This window comes from Thunnus albacares, chromosome 20 (assembly GCF_914725855.1).
Source record: "Thunnus albacares chromosome 20, fThuAlb1.1, whole genome shotgun sequence".
Taxonomy (NCBI): Eukaryota; Metazoa; Chordata; class Actinopteri; order Scombriformes; family Scombridae; genus Thunnus; species Thunnus albacares.
This window is the reverse complement of record NC_058125.1, coordinates 23,910,272-23,923,488: the sequence shown is the minus strand read 5'-3', so window position 1 is coordinate 23,923,488 and position 13,217 is coordinate 23,910,272. Positions and strand designations below refer to the sequence as shown.

Sequence of the window (13,217 nt, the reverse complement as noted above, 5' to 3'; positions counted from 1 at the left end):
ATTACAGCGAGGAAAACCTCTTTCACTGTGAACCTGAAATTTATCAAAAATGATCAGCAGCTAAATCATATAATATTAGTTTCCACTCCACTAACCACAAAATACAACATCACATCGAATATACCAATCAGCACTAAAATACCCATTTTGCTATTGATACAATTCTGCACTGCTTTCACTTGCAGGAAAAGACATGAAGACTGAAAGACAGAAAATGTGACAATATGAATGTGGTTCAGTGAAGAGCAGTGAGCAGCTGTGATAATGCTCCTCTTCATCTCTTCAGTCCTGCCGTTTTAAAGCCGACCACCGCATGTAATTTCAAAGGCTAAAAACACTGCTGATTGCTTGAGTGGACTTCAATTCACGCCGGATTGTGAAGTGCCACTTATGTGCAGCTATTGGTTGCGGCAAAAGACATCACATCGTCCAGTCGTCTGAACACAAGCTGCGGTTTCCACTTATACGACGACTATCTGCCGTGTTGCTCTTTTATGTAAGAGGCAACTCTGCCCTTCAAAGGAAAACTGACGCTAAGCTGAGAGCTACGAGCGCCAAAGGTCGAGACGAAGCTTCAGATTGCCTGTCGACATAAAATATACCACACTGTTTCCATACATGTGGGCTGTTTGGGTGTTTTTATGATGCTTCTCTTTCGACAACAAAAAAAGTACGTGATGCTTTTTTTCCATTTACTATTTAATTCCAGTTGTTGCCCTTTTTTTTTTTTTTTTTTTACAATCGCTGTCAATCAATCATCTGAACAATCAGCAGCCAGGAGGTCAAAGGTGTTTTGAAGTAATTATTGTAAGCAGAGAAGAGAAGAGAGGAGCTGACAGGAAGATAATTTGAAGACTACTCGATCGACTGAACAATCAGCAGTGTCATAAACGAGCATCAGCCAGGAGTTCAAATGTGTTTTAAAGCCATTACTGTAAACAGAGAAGAGAAGAAAGGACCTGACAGGAAGGTCGTTTCAACAAATGACACATAAACACCATAGACCTCATTAAAAATAATGAGGTTAAAACCCTATTAATATATGTGTACATTTATATAATGTGTGGTATAATTTTACAAGACCTACAATGTGCTGAAGGAAACAAAATGCAATGCAAAATGATTATTAACAATGTTATGAGTTTTAACAGAAGTATGTTGAATTGTTATTATCATAAAGCATTACACCAGTCATATTATATATACACCTCACAGAAACTGGTGATTGATGTATGGGCACAAAATATGTTAAAGATAATCACACTCAGTGCACTGGATGAAACTGTAGGTGTGTTTGTTTTAAACTTTTTAAAAAAATAATCTCAAGAAAGAATCAAGAAATAAGGGTGAAAAATCGGTGAGAATAACTTTAAAAAATAAAGCCAGAAGAAGAATTGGAAATAATGGTGTAAAATAAACCTGAACAGCTTTAAAAAAATAAATAAAATAAAAGGACATGTCTGGATAAAACAAGACATGCCCAGACATGTCCAGGCCTACCTAAAACCTATTTTTAGGATTTTGGGTCTGCAACAGGTGATGTAAAGAGATTATAATGGTGTAATTAGTCAAGTATGAAGAGGTTGGACAATAGGCGTGCCCTATACAAACCAAAACAGTATAAAAGAAGGAGCACTGGCCATTGCAACTCAGAGTGAGTTTGGTGAACCTTGTGTGCACATTTTGCTGCTCAGAACTCTGATTCCTGATGATTCTTTTTGGTTTTTTTTCTTGAGCTGATCTGAAACTTTTTCCAACTGAGATCCAAAGATTTATTACGACAATAGTAGAGGCGTTGCTGACCTGCTCTCCTCTGTAGATGACGTATTCGGCCAACGCGAGGCCGTTAACGCTCGGTCTGCCGGTGACTGAGTGGTGACCCGGCGGCGAGTGGGCCATCTTCATGGCACTGAACTGCAGGAAGGATTTACCCAGAGTCACCCTGCAGAACAACAGGTGCCTGCGAGGAACAAAACGAACAATAAGTCATTGGTACGAGGAGAGACTGAAGATTTAAGATCCCAACATAATAACTACAGTTAGTTACTGGCAAGATGAGCTCATATTATTCCCTGTCCTCTTTGTTGCACACAGCCCCGAGTCTGTTGGTTCCTACTGAAGATGTGAATCCTTAAAAGCGCCTCACAAATGTACTTTTATAAACTAGACTTGCAAGTAAGTAAACTGGGGTCCATGAATAAGATAAATCAGGCTTTGATACACACACAGTACTTACTGGTACATTAGTTCATTGTTGGCTTTTGGTCTTTTTATTCTTCTTGAATATATGAGGAAAATATGAGATATCATCAGACCTTTAACCTTTAATTTATGACCCAACGTAGACATCAAGAGACGTAGATAACAGCATTTTTCTTTCTTTGTCATATGAAGCTTACTGATTTGTTTGAACAGAAAGTAAATCTAGAAAAAGACATTTTAAAAGCTGAGACACTTAAATTATAACTTGAAAACAGTTAAAAGTTCTCTATGGAGTTTTTTTTTTTTATAAATTAAGTTATGTTTACATTGAGTGTTTTTCACTAAAACAAAGTGTGTGTGTGTCCCTGAGCATGTTTCCTTCTTCATAAAACATTCGCAAAGCTGATTTTTGGAAAATGTTACATCGTTATTTTTTGCTATCAATAAAAAACTTTATTGATAAACCAGAGCAGGTGAGTGACAGACACATTTTTACACATACTGTATATCACAGATCTATAATCAAATAATACTCATTTGATAAAAAAAAAAAAACAATCAAATCAAATGTGCCTTACAATGATTTCTAGATTTTTTTTGTATTTTTTGATTTTGGAGTTTAGTTTTCCGCATCAATTAACAAAAAAATTGTTAGTTGTTCTTCATTTATGTACAGTAGCAGAGGAGGACATTTTATACAGTCATTAATTATACCGTTATTGGTTTTAAATAAACCAAATAAATTAACATTAAATAAATGCAACATTAATGTCTTCTTCTTGCTTTTGTGTCTTAGTTTATTACCGCCACCAGCTATTGATCAGTAGAATAGTGGGGAACCATTTGAAGGATTGTTGTTCTTGTGCACACAAACAGGGTTTCACTCTTAAAAACACTGCGTCATAGTGATACTGTTGGTGAAAACCAGTGTTTTTGTGTCGTGGTGGCATCGTGGTGGCGTTGTGGTGGCGTACCTGTGGCAGATGTAGCAGGAGCGGTCTTTGTGCAGTGGGCAGCCCGTCCCTCCTCCGATCCCGTAAACATACTGGTTGCTCTTTGACGAGTTCTCGGCGAAGTAGATCCCAGCGCCGAACATCCCGCCGATGTAGGCGTGACGCTCGTCAAAACCTTTATGGATGATGGCGTTGACGAAGGGGGAGCCTGCGAGGGAAGGGATGCACTACAATCAATACAAATACTACTGATACTGATCAAAGTTTCAAGCTGATTAAAGTTTCTGCTGGGAAACGGATACATTTTATATTTATATATTTTATTGTGATTATACATTTGTTCCCTTTATCTTTGTTGTTTTGAGCTGGTGATATTCTGACCGTGGAAGAGCATCCGTTCGTTGGAGTGGTTGTGGTTTTCCTCGGACACTTCCTTCCTGCGGTGGGTGTACCGCTCCCAAAGCTTCTTGTTGCAAACCTTCTGGATCTGAAACACAAGTGACCAGAACATCATTAGACAGCAGGAACACAGCAGTTATTTACTAAGTGGTTATCTTCCAGTCTGGTGGGTTATTACTTTGATCCAGACCGAAGTATCTGAACTACTATTGGATGGATTGCCATGTTAATTTTGTACTGACATTCATGGTTCCCAGAGGATGTATCCTAAGGACTTTGGCAATCGACTGACTTTTTCTCTACTGAGGTCAACATTTGTGGTTTTGAGTGAAATATCTTGACAATGAGTGGATGGATTGCTGTGAAATTTTGTACCAACTTTGATATTCCTCTTAGGATGAACTGTATTTACTTTGGTGATCCTCTGATTTTTCATCCAGTGCCATCATCAGGTCAAAATATGAGATTGCCCAGTACTTTCATTTAAAAGGTATTCCCATCAGGTTTACTTTGAGTTTAGTGTAAATGTGCAAATATTAGCATGCTAACACTGCTTGCTAAACTAAAATGGTAAAAATGATAAACATTATACCTGCTAAACTTCAATATGTTAGCGTTGTCAATACGCGCATGTTAGCATGCTAACGTTAGCTTTTAGCTTAAAGTACTCAAAGTAAAGCATTTTAAAGAGTGATTGAATTGGGTTGTGTGATGCATTGTAGGATAGTTTGTTAGCCTTCCAACAGTGTGAGAGGAATGAAGAAACAGGTTTAAATGAACTGAACCAGCCTGAAAAAAAGACATTTTAGTGTTACATCAGTGCGTCTCACCTGTTAAAACCATGGATGTATTACGGAGAGAAGACTTAAAACTTTAGCAGATGGCAGCTACTACGTCAGGCTAACCAACAACGCATCATACAACCTACAACATTCACTCCACAAAATCCAAGATGGTGGTATTTGTTAAACGGCTTTGTGTTGTTTGAATATGAGAACATGTACAGTTTTTGTGTAACTATTAATGAAATTAAACTATTGATCTGTGTCCAATAAACTCTTGCTGCTTAGCTTCCTGTTACACAAACAACTAAACTTCCACAAACTGAAACAGCCCAATAAAAGTGAAGATTTAAAAACTCTCTTTCTGTGCCTGATTACTGAATTAGACAAAAACTAGCTAAAGATTTATTCAAACTGAGTCACTTCTACAAAATGAAGTTTATAGACTTATAAGCAAAGTTCGGGAACCAAAGACTTGTACGCATCCCATTTCCGCACCACAGGCTATTTAGACACACCACATCCGCTTCTCTCCCCTTTGTCACAGCTTGCAAGTCCCTCCCACCCGACCCCTCCGCTAACTTTTCTCTCTTCTCTGCTTGAAAACAGGAACAGGGGGCTTCGTACAGATGCCAGACCATTGAGACAGCACCCCCTACCCTGAGTCTCGACCCCCTTGTTCCCACTTGCCTCCCTGATGTCGACGCCTCTCCTCCTTACATCTATCACTCTCCTATCCACTCCCTCCTTCCCCTCTTTCCCGCCTGCTCTTCTTTCTCGGCATCCCTCGACCCTCATCCCCTCATCCTCACACCCCCGACCCTCTCCCTTCCCCCATCCATCCTTCCCTCTCCAATCATCCCTCTAACTATCCTTCCTCCTTTTCACCCTGCTCTTCCACCACCTTCCCAACAAACCATTAAATCTATATTCTAGAAGGAGTGGTCTTGGTTAGTGAAATACCAAGAAATGTTGTACAATCAAACACGTTTTAGTTACAGAATATCAGTTCTGGTTTTTGTTATTGAAATGTTTCACTACACCTGCTTCTATACACATCACTATCACTAAATATTTATTGGGTTTTCAACACGATATTTTAAATAAATGAATAAAGTCTGAAAACAAACAGCACATTACCTTGACCAGGTTGTATCTGTTGAAGACTCCTCCAGCATGGCCGCCGTCTCGATGCTCTCGGATTGTACTCTGCATCTGATCAACACAAGTGAGGACATCATCGTGTGTCTAAAACCCTACCAATCATTTAACAACAACCAGAGAACTAAACTTTTTTTCTTTTAGATATGTTATCATGATTATCGTTATTATTGTTAGCAGTAGACGTAGTACTAGAAGTAAAACTATAAGCCTGTACCTCTTCTTCTACTGACTGGAACTCTTTGTCGTCGGCTGAGAGGTCGATCAGCATCGTGCCGCTGTTGGCTGTATTTAACGTCAGATACGGGTTCAGACCTGAGACACACAAAGATGTAATTTGATAATAAAACCTTCACATGAGAAAGTGTTTAAGACTCAACAAAACTACAAACATCCTGCAGAAACGAGGAGTTTTATTCTGCGTAACTCCAAGTTATCATTTATTGTATATTATATACAGTATATATTTATTTATATATTACAGGAAGTTGTTGGATTTGTCTGACAGTTACATAAGTTGTTTAAATAGATTTTTTTCTCCTGTTAAGTAAAGAAATACTGTATCAGTATTTGGATTTAATGTTGGTTTTGAAACGTTTTGTGTGCGTGTGTGCAAGCAAAAGTGTGTTTTGTTTTTTGTTTGTTGTTTTTTTTTTATAATCTTACTTTTGTTGGAAACAGGTTGCACTTACATATGTTGTTACCTCCAACACAATAACAACAGAAAAATTAACAGATAAGTGAATAAAAATAATTAAAAAGTGTTTTTTTTATATATATATATATGTGAATGTGTTTGTGTAAAATCTTTACATTTTTTATATTTTATTACTGTGCAAACAGACAAATAAAAATATTAAAACTAAAAATAAATAAAACCACTCAGATGAGTAAATACACAGGAATCATGGGAGCTGTTGCTGCGGTTTAATTAAGACGAATTCAAACCTCGACCACAGGGTCCATTTAGTAGCTGTTCTGTATCTTTTATCAGCAGATGACTGTAGATGTTAAAATGTTGATTTGCTGAGCACTTTATACAACATGCTGCCTCACAAATCCCTCTTCTGTCTTTCTTGATGCAAAATAGACACGGCTAAAGGAACACATGATTACTACGCAGTGTGTGTGTGTGTGTGTGTTGAAGTGTGTGTGTGTGTGTGTGTGTGTGTTGAAGTGCGTGTGTGTTGAAGTGTGTGTGTGTGTGTGTTGAAGTGTGTGTGTCCTCACTCTGCGGCCCGCTGATGAGCCTCTCCACTCCTTTGATGATCTTGTGTCGGTGTCCGTAGGCGTTGATGCCGATCTCCTTCAGCTCACGGTGACCCATCTCCACCAGCACGTCCAGAGTGATCTGCACACACACACACACACACACGCACACACACACACACAGGATGAATAATGTCTCTGAATAACGTCTTTATTTCATATCAATCCCAAACACTCTCTGATGAGAGTTACAGGCTTTACTGACATTTATTCCAATGACCAACATAGTATATTCCACAGTATATTTTTTTAGCTTTTATTATTATTTTTCTAAATATATTTTTGGGGGCATTTTATGCCTCTGATGACAAGCAGTGGTGGAAAGTAACTAAGTACATTTACTCAAGTACTGTACTGAAGTACAATTTTAAGGTACTTGAACTTTACGTGAGTATTTCCACAATAAAATACAACACATTGTTAAAGATGAAACCAGTGGTTTCCAACCTTTTTGGCTTTTGACGTCTTACAAAAAGCAGTGTAAGACATTTCACATGTCTATGAGTTGTTAACAGCTCCACCAAATAGTGATTTTTTCCTCTAAACTTCTCACATGCTTTCATTTCAATAAATGTTCAAATGATCCAATATTTCAGCAAAAATCAAAGATTAGAGAAAAAGTCCAAAAACTGAAAACAGATTTGTGTATCAGAACTTTTTGGAGGTAAATAAAGGAATGAAAGTGAACAGCAGTTGGTCTTGTTGGGACCAACAGAGTATTAAACAAGGTATTAAAATGTAAAACTTTGTGTGTGTGAGAGAGAGAGTCTTTAATCTCATCATCATCTTACATGATCCCAAATGTTTCCAACGATTTTCAAACCCAGAGAAATCTGTACTTAATCAAGGCATCCATTTCATTTAGTCGCTTGTCAATGGCGTCATACCCCCTCTACCAAAGAGCGTACGAGCACGAGATGATGATCATTTTGTGCACATGCGTCAGCGTTGTGGTTGTCTGCCAGAAACTCTGTCAAAAATTGACGTTTTATCCAGTTTTAAGCCATATTTTTACAATAAACCTTTTAGATCTCGGTCGTTTTAAATATATCTTTTAACCAGATGAAGTTATCAGAGAAACAAGCTGAGCAAACGTTAGCAGCAGCTCGGCTAGCAGCCCGTCCAGAGGTCCTGCGTCTGCTGAACACGGTCAAAGAAACACTGATTTTTAAACGTGAAACTGCTTCATTCCGCGTTTTTACTGGTTTTAATCAATGTGTCCATTTGTTTTAGATGGACCTTGAGATTTTCACAGTAGCAGGGGCACAAATGCCATGGTAGCTGTAGGGCGTATATGGGGCTGCAATGGCTGTCATGGTCGCCGTGAAAGTCCTACCCTGGTAACCAATGACTGCTACGCTTGTAATTGTTGCACATTTGACAAATAAAGACCTTAAACTTTGACATGTTGCCATTTATTTATAGATACTGAGACATGTAAAGTTAAAACGTTATGAGTTTAGTCATTTACAAAAAGTCTGCAGCCATCTGTGACAAACTGTGAAACTGCCAAGAACTGATTTAGAGGTTATAGGTGGTGAATTTCCATATTTTTCTTACTGTCAACAAATCTCATGTTTGGATCCAAACCAACAATGAACTGATCTACTAACAAGTATTGTGTGTGTGTATCAAAGCCTGATATATCTTCTTCTTCTGTGCTGTAGACCTCCGTTGTTGTCCAAAAACTATTAAAAACACATCAGTGAGTCACATCGCTGCACTGGGTGACATCATGAAGAGTTTGGTCATGTTAGCTTGTTTAGAAAAACGGCTCCAAAGACTAATAACAGCATCATGTTTTCAGTCTCTGGAGAGTAGTTCTGTGTAAGGCAGACGCCACTGAGCATGTGCGGTAACCAAGCAGCAACCTACCGGACTGTAAAATGAAGCCGATGTGGAAGTGCCAAAAACTGCAGTTCCTTGAATGACCACTTGAGGCTCCAAAAGCGAGTCAATCCCCATAGACCCCCATGTTAAAATGCCCAACTTTACAGCAGAAATAAACATGTTTACAGCCTGGTACAAACAACGGTTTTGGTCTCTGTAGCTAATTTCCCCTTTCATGACAACTGTACGAGGGGTGAATTTTTTTATAACTCACCCGTTTAAATTTTATTAAGCCGTAAAGTTATGCATAATGAAAGACATGGCTGCTTTGAGTGACAGGTCCGCCAGCCGCTAGGTGGCTTGTTTCAGCCATTCGGTCCGCCTATTTGCCCATTTTTGATTGACTGGGAGTTAGGCAGCGTCACGTACTGCCAAGATGGCGACAGCCGGAGCGGCTCACTTTGAGCTTCAAAACTGCTCTTCAGAAACCAAGAGGTGACGTCACGGCAACTACGTCCATATTTTTATACAGTCTATGGCGGTAACACAGTTCTGTTTACAGCTTCACTAGCTTGTTGTGCTACATATCGCAACCTCTGGACTTTGTCATGAAGCTCTCTGAGAAATTCATAAATTTATGTAGAACAAAGTCAAGAGACTCTGAGCAGCAGGTGCGCGTTGAAGATCTCACCTGCTCTCTGTCGAAGATCTCCAGAAGATGCTCCAGTCCCACGTTCTTAAAGAACTGACAGATACGGAGTTCAACTCCTGGAACACACACACACACACACACACACACACACACACACACACACACACACACACACACACGTACGTACGTTATAATCTGATGACATGTTCTGAATATTTTCCTCATTTATCTTGCCGTTTAGGTTTTCCGTTCCATCCTCAGAACTCACCTTCCTCTTTCTTCTCAGCGCCCAGTGACCTCTCGGCAGCCAACAGCAGCGCCGACATCTCAAGAAACTCTGAGGAAGATGAAGACGAGGAGTTTGAAGCATTAGCAGCGGTGGCGTCGCTGATGGTCGTAGCTGCTGCTGTGGTGGCATCAAGCCCAGAGGAGGAGAAGGAGGAGGAGGAGGAAGTGGAGGAAGAGGGGAGGAGGAGAGGAGGGGCAGGGCAGGAGGAAGAAGAAGAAGAGGAGGAGGAGAGGAGGGGTGGGACCACGGCGACGGGCGGAGAACCAGACGCCGACACCGGCACGCTGATGACCTGAGGTTTATAACAGCCGGGGAGCGCAGAGGGAGGCATGGCTGCTGTTAGCAAAGCCCGAACATCATCAGCCTGCAGGAGAAAGAGGAGAAAATAAGGAGAAGGAGGAGATGATGAAGAGGACACAAGGAGGAGGAGAGGAAGAGGAAATGAGTTAGAGGGGAGGAGGTGGGGAGGAAAAGAGGAGGAAGACAAGGAGAAGAAGAGGAGGACATAAGGAGGAGGAGGAGGCCGGAGGAGAAAGAAGAGAAAGCAGAGAAATAAGATAAAAAAGTTGAGTAAGAGGAAGACAAAGGTGAAGAAGAAAGAAAAATGTGTGTGTGTCTGTGGCGCGAGACGGACCGTGACCAGATCCAGCGGCGAGTGTCCTTCCTGGTTTTGGAGGGCAGGGTCGGCGCCGTGAGCCAATAGGAGAGCACACAGCTGGGTGCGACCCTTCTGAGCGGCCTCGTGGAGCGGAGTGAACGCCCACTTATCGGTGGCGTTGACGCAGGCGTCGTACTTGATGAGCAGCGCCGCCACGTCCACGTGCTGAACACAAAACACAACATGAGAGAGAGAGAGAGAACAAGTCAGTTTAAAAATTTCTGGAGGTTGTTGGTGTTGTATGCAGCCTGAAAAGGAAGCCTGCAGACAAAATTCAGGGCTTAAAAATCATAATCCATCTTCTCTAAATGGGTAAAAATATATTTTAAAATCCGCATTTTTATGTCAATATTCTACTAAAAAGACACTTAAATCAAGCATGTAAACCCCTGTCGTCATGTGTTGCAGGTGTGTCCTCATGTCAGGTTGCTGTACTGTAGTTACTCAGTATTTTATGTAACGATGATCAACATGCTCAAACCGAGGGAAAGCCTGATTTCAGTGATGCATAATGGAGACGTCAAAGCTCGATTTCCGGTCGATCAGAGACGTTTATATTTATAGATGTGAAATCTTTTAAATACAGCGATAACAGCGTATTATTATTATTATTATTATTATTATTATTATTATTATTATTATTATATACACTACATGTTATATTAATGTAAAAATGTCATCATCTGCACATCACATTGTTACATGAACACAATTATTTGTAATTGACATTTGAACACTACATTATTTATACTGAGAATTTTTACACATTTACAGTCAATATCTTGTACAATTGAACAGCTCTTTTCACTTATGATATTTCACATTTTGACTGTAGATTTTTATTCGTATGGTTATATCACCTTTCTTTGTGTTTTTTTTTTCTCTTTACCTTCTATTTCTGACTGTTGTGCATCATAGTGCTGCACTCGTTTGTTCGCATAAAAAGTGACATAAACTGTTGTGTCATGAATGAAAAAGGAGAACTAGAAACTCCTTTATCGCCTCCACACAGCTGATCGATCACCTGCTGGTTTCCATCAGCATTCAGAGTTCAGAAACCAATCGATCAATCAATCAATCCGTACAGAAAAGAGAGTCTGAGTTGTTGATAACTGAAGACACATCTGATCAGAAACTTTACTGTTATGATCATGTAAACAGTGAGATAAATGTTCTATGTTCCTGAATATGATCAAAAGCAGGATCTAATGTTCATGTACTTTTCCATTTAAAAGTCAATAATACAAACTTTGAGAAGTTTTCATTCATCAGATTTTGGATTCTTATCTAAAGGAAATCCTCTGGGCTGCTGCAGTCTATAAAATTTTAAATACACAAGACTAAGAGTACGAGTTTGTACTCAGGCAGAGCGGCGCTTTGATGCTTTTTTAAGAATAAAACATAAAACGCCACTTTTGCTAAAAAAGAAAGTTGGAGAGCAGAGGAGTCATGATGCACAGGACTGCTGAACCTGACGTTTCCCACATAAACAGAAGAAGTTATAACTGACCAGTCTGATGTGTGTGTGATTCTGTAGCAGCGACTGTGGATTTATCAACATCCTGCTGCCTTCAAATGCTGCAGGAATTTCCTGAACTGAAGAGCTTCAGACATGTTTTAAGAAATATAAAAATACTCTGCATCATCATCAGCATCCAGACTCACACAGTCTGCTGACTCAGCTCTTCTTTAACCTTTTTAGCACTTTGTTGATGTTTTTTTCTTATGCACTAGTCTACTTCCTGATGTTTCTTACTTGATATATTAAAAATATAAAAATATAATAACTTCTGTCTAGCGTTCTCTCTCATTACACTTGTACTCAGTCAGCTACTTGAGAGTTTAACCTTGTCAAAATCCTTAAAATGACAGCTTCTCCCTCATTAAAAATCCAGAATATGCACATATTTTTTTAATTTCTAAAGTTTTCCAGCTGGACACCAGATGTTTCCTCCTTCACTGTAAAGTTCATTCTCAGTGTTTGTTCACTTGAGGCTTCAAGTTTCAAGTTGAACACTGGACCGCGATTGACTCCAAACTAGTTGTGATGTCACAAATCCTGCTCGTAGGATTGACACTTAAAATCGGATTTTCGATGTTTTTGAGTGGAAGGAGGACTTTACTTCAAATAATTTACTTACATTTTAAGCTTTATTTCATTATTGCTGCACATTTGCTGTCTCAGATCAACCTTAAGTTAAGTTTAATGTTGCTGTAGCTACTACCAACCAGCAAACATTCTGCTGCATGATCAGATATTTTGTTGGGAAAAGAAACGACTAGGTACGTTGTCTCTGAACATCTCACTCATAAACACGTTAACGAACAACATTTTCTCGTCATGTTGAGAGAAAACGTTTCTAGCTAAACGTATTCGCTGTCACAGCTCAGTCGTACATGAACATCATTTTCTAGGAGACAGAGTCGTTTCTTCTCCTCCCACCTGTGCACCGACATCACCGGACGGACAAAGAGAACTAGAGCGATGAGAGGATGAGCTGAGGGAGAAGTGTGGAGGTGGAGGAGAGAACGACGGGTGAACAGATGATGATCTCTTTAGACTGACAATCAACTGAATGGACAAGAGGCATTTTTCTGCTCATTACCGTGTGTATGTGTGTGTGTGTGTGTGTGTGTGTGTGTGTGTGTGTGTCCACTTTCTGTCTCTCCAATCAGCAGCTCATCAATCAGAGGACATGTGTGTGTGTGTGTGTGTGTGTAAAAGATGAATCAATCAAGACAAAGTCGATTAAGTTAAAGCAGCTCAAACTAAAACAGACACTGGACTGTTCTTACTGGACAATATGGCCACAAAATACTATGCTCAGTTCTCAAATAGCCTAAATTGGTCAACATTTGTCCATAGTTTGGTTCCTTTGAGTTGAGGTTTGGAAGCTTGAAGTTTGGAATTTTTCTCAAATCTGAAACTAAATCACTGAATCTATTTAGGATTAACAAAATAATCTAAACTCTTCTTTTAAGCTTTCTCTGTAGATCTGAGGTGGAAGAAGTACTCAGATCC

At 39.5% G+C, this 13,217-nt stretch overlaps 1 protein-coding gene across 2 annotated transcripts in view; it reads right to left on the bottom strand.

The window, feature by feature from the left end:
• LOC122971462 (poly [ADP-ribose] polymerase tankyrase-2-like) overlaps positions 1 to 13,217 on the bottom strand; it is a 33,387-nt gene that overhangs the window by 2,149 nt on the left and 18,021 nt on the right. For both annotated transcript variants that reach the window (XM_044338111.1, XM_044338113.1), the window contains exons 21-29: positions 10,172 to 10,360; positions 9,517 to 9,901; positions 9,288 to 9,364; positions 6,728 to 6,848; positions 5,715 to 5,812; positions 5,477 to 5,551; positions 3,537 to 3,642; positions 3,177 to 3,363; positions 1,804 to 1,960 (exon numbers count right to left, since the gene is read on the bottom strand). In XM_044338111.1, coding sequence (XP_044194046.1) covers positions 1,804 to 1,960; positions 3,177 to 3,363; positions 3,537 to 3,642; positions 5,477 to 5,551; positions 5,715 to 5,812; positions 6,728 to 6,848; positions 9,288 to 9,364; positions 9,517 to 9,901; positions 10,172 to 10,360 — 1,395 coding nt within the window. The remainder of the gene's footprint in view (positions 1 to 1,803; positions 1,961 to 3,176; positions 3,364 to 3,536; positions 3,643 to 5,476; positions 5,552 to 5,714; positions 5,813 to 6,727; positions 6,849 to 9,287; positions 9,365 to 9,516; positions 9,902 to 10,171; positions 10,361 to 13,217) is intronic.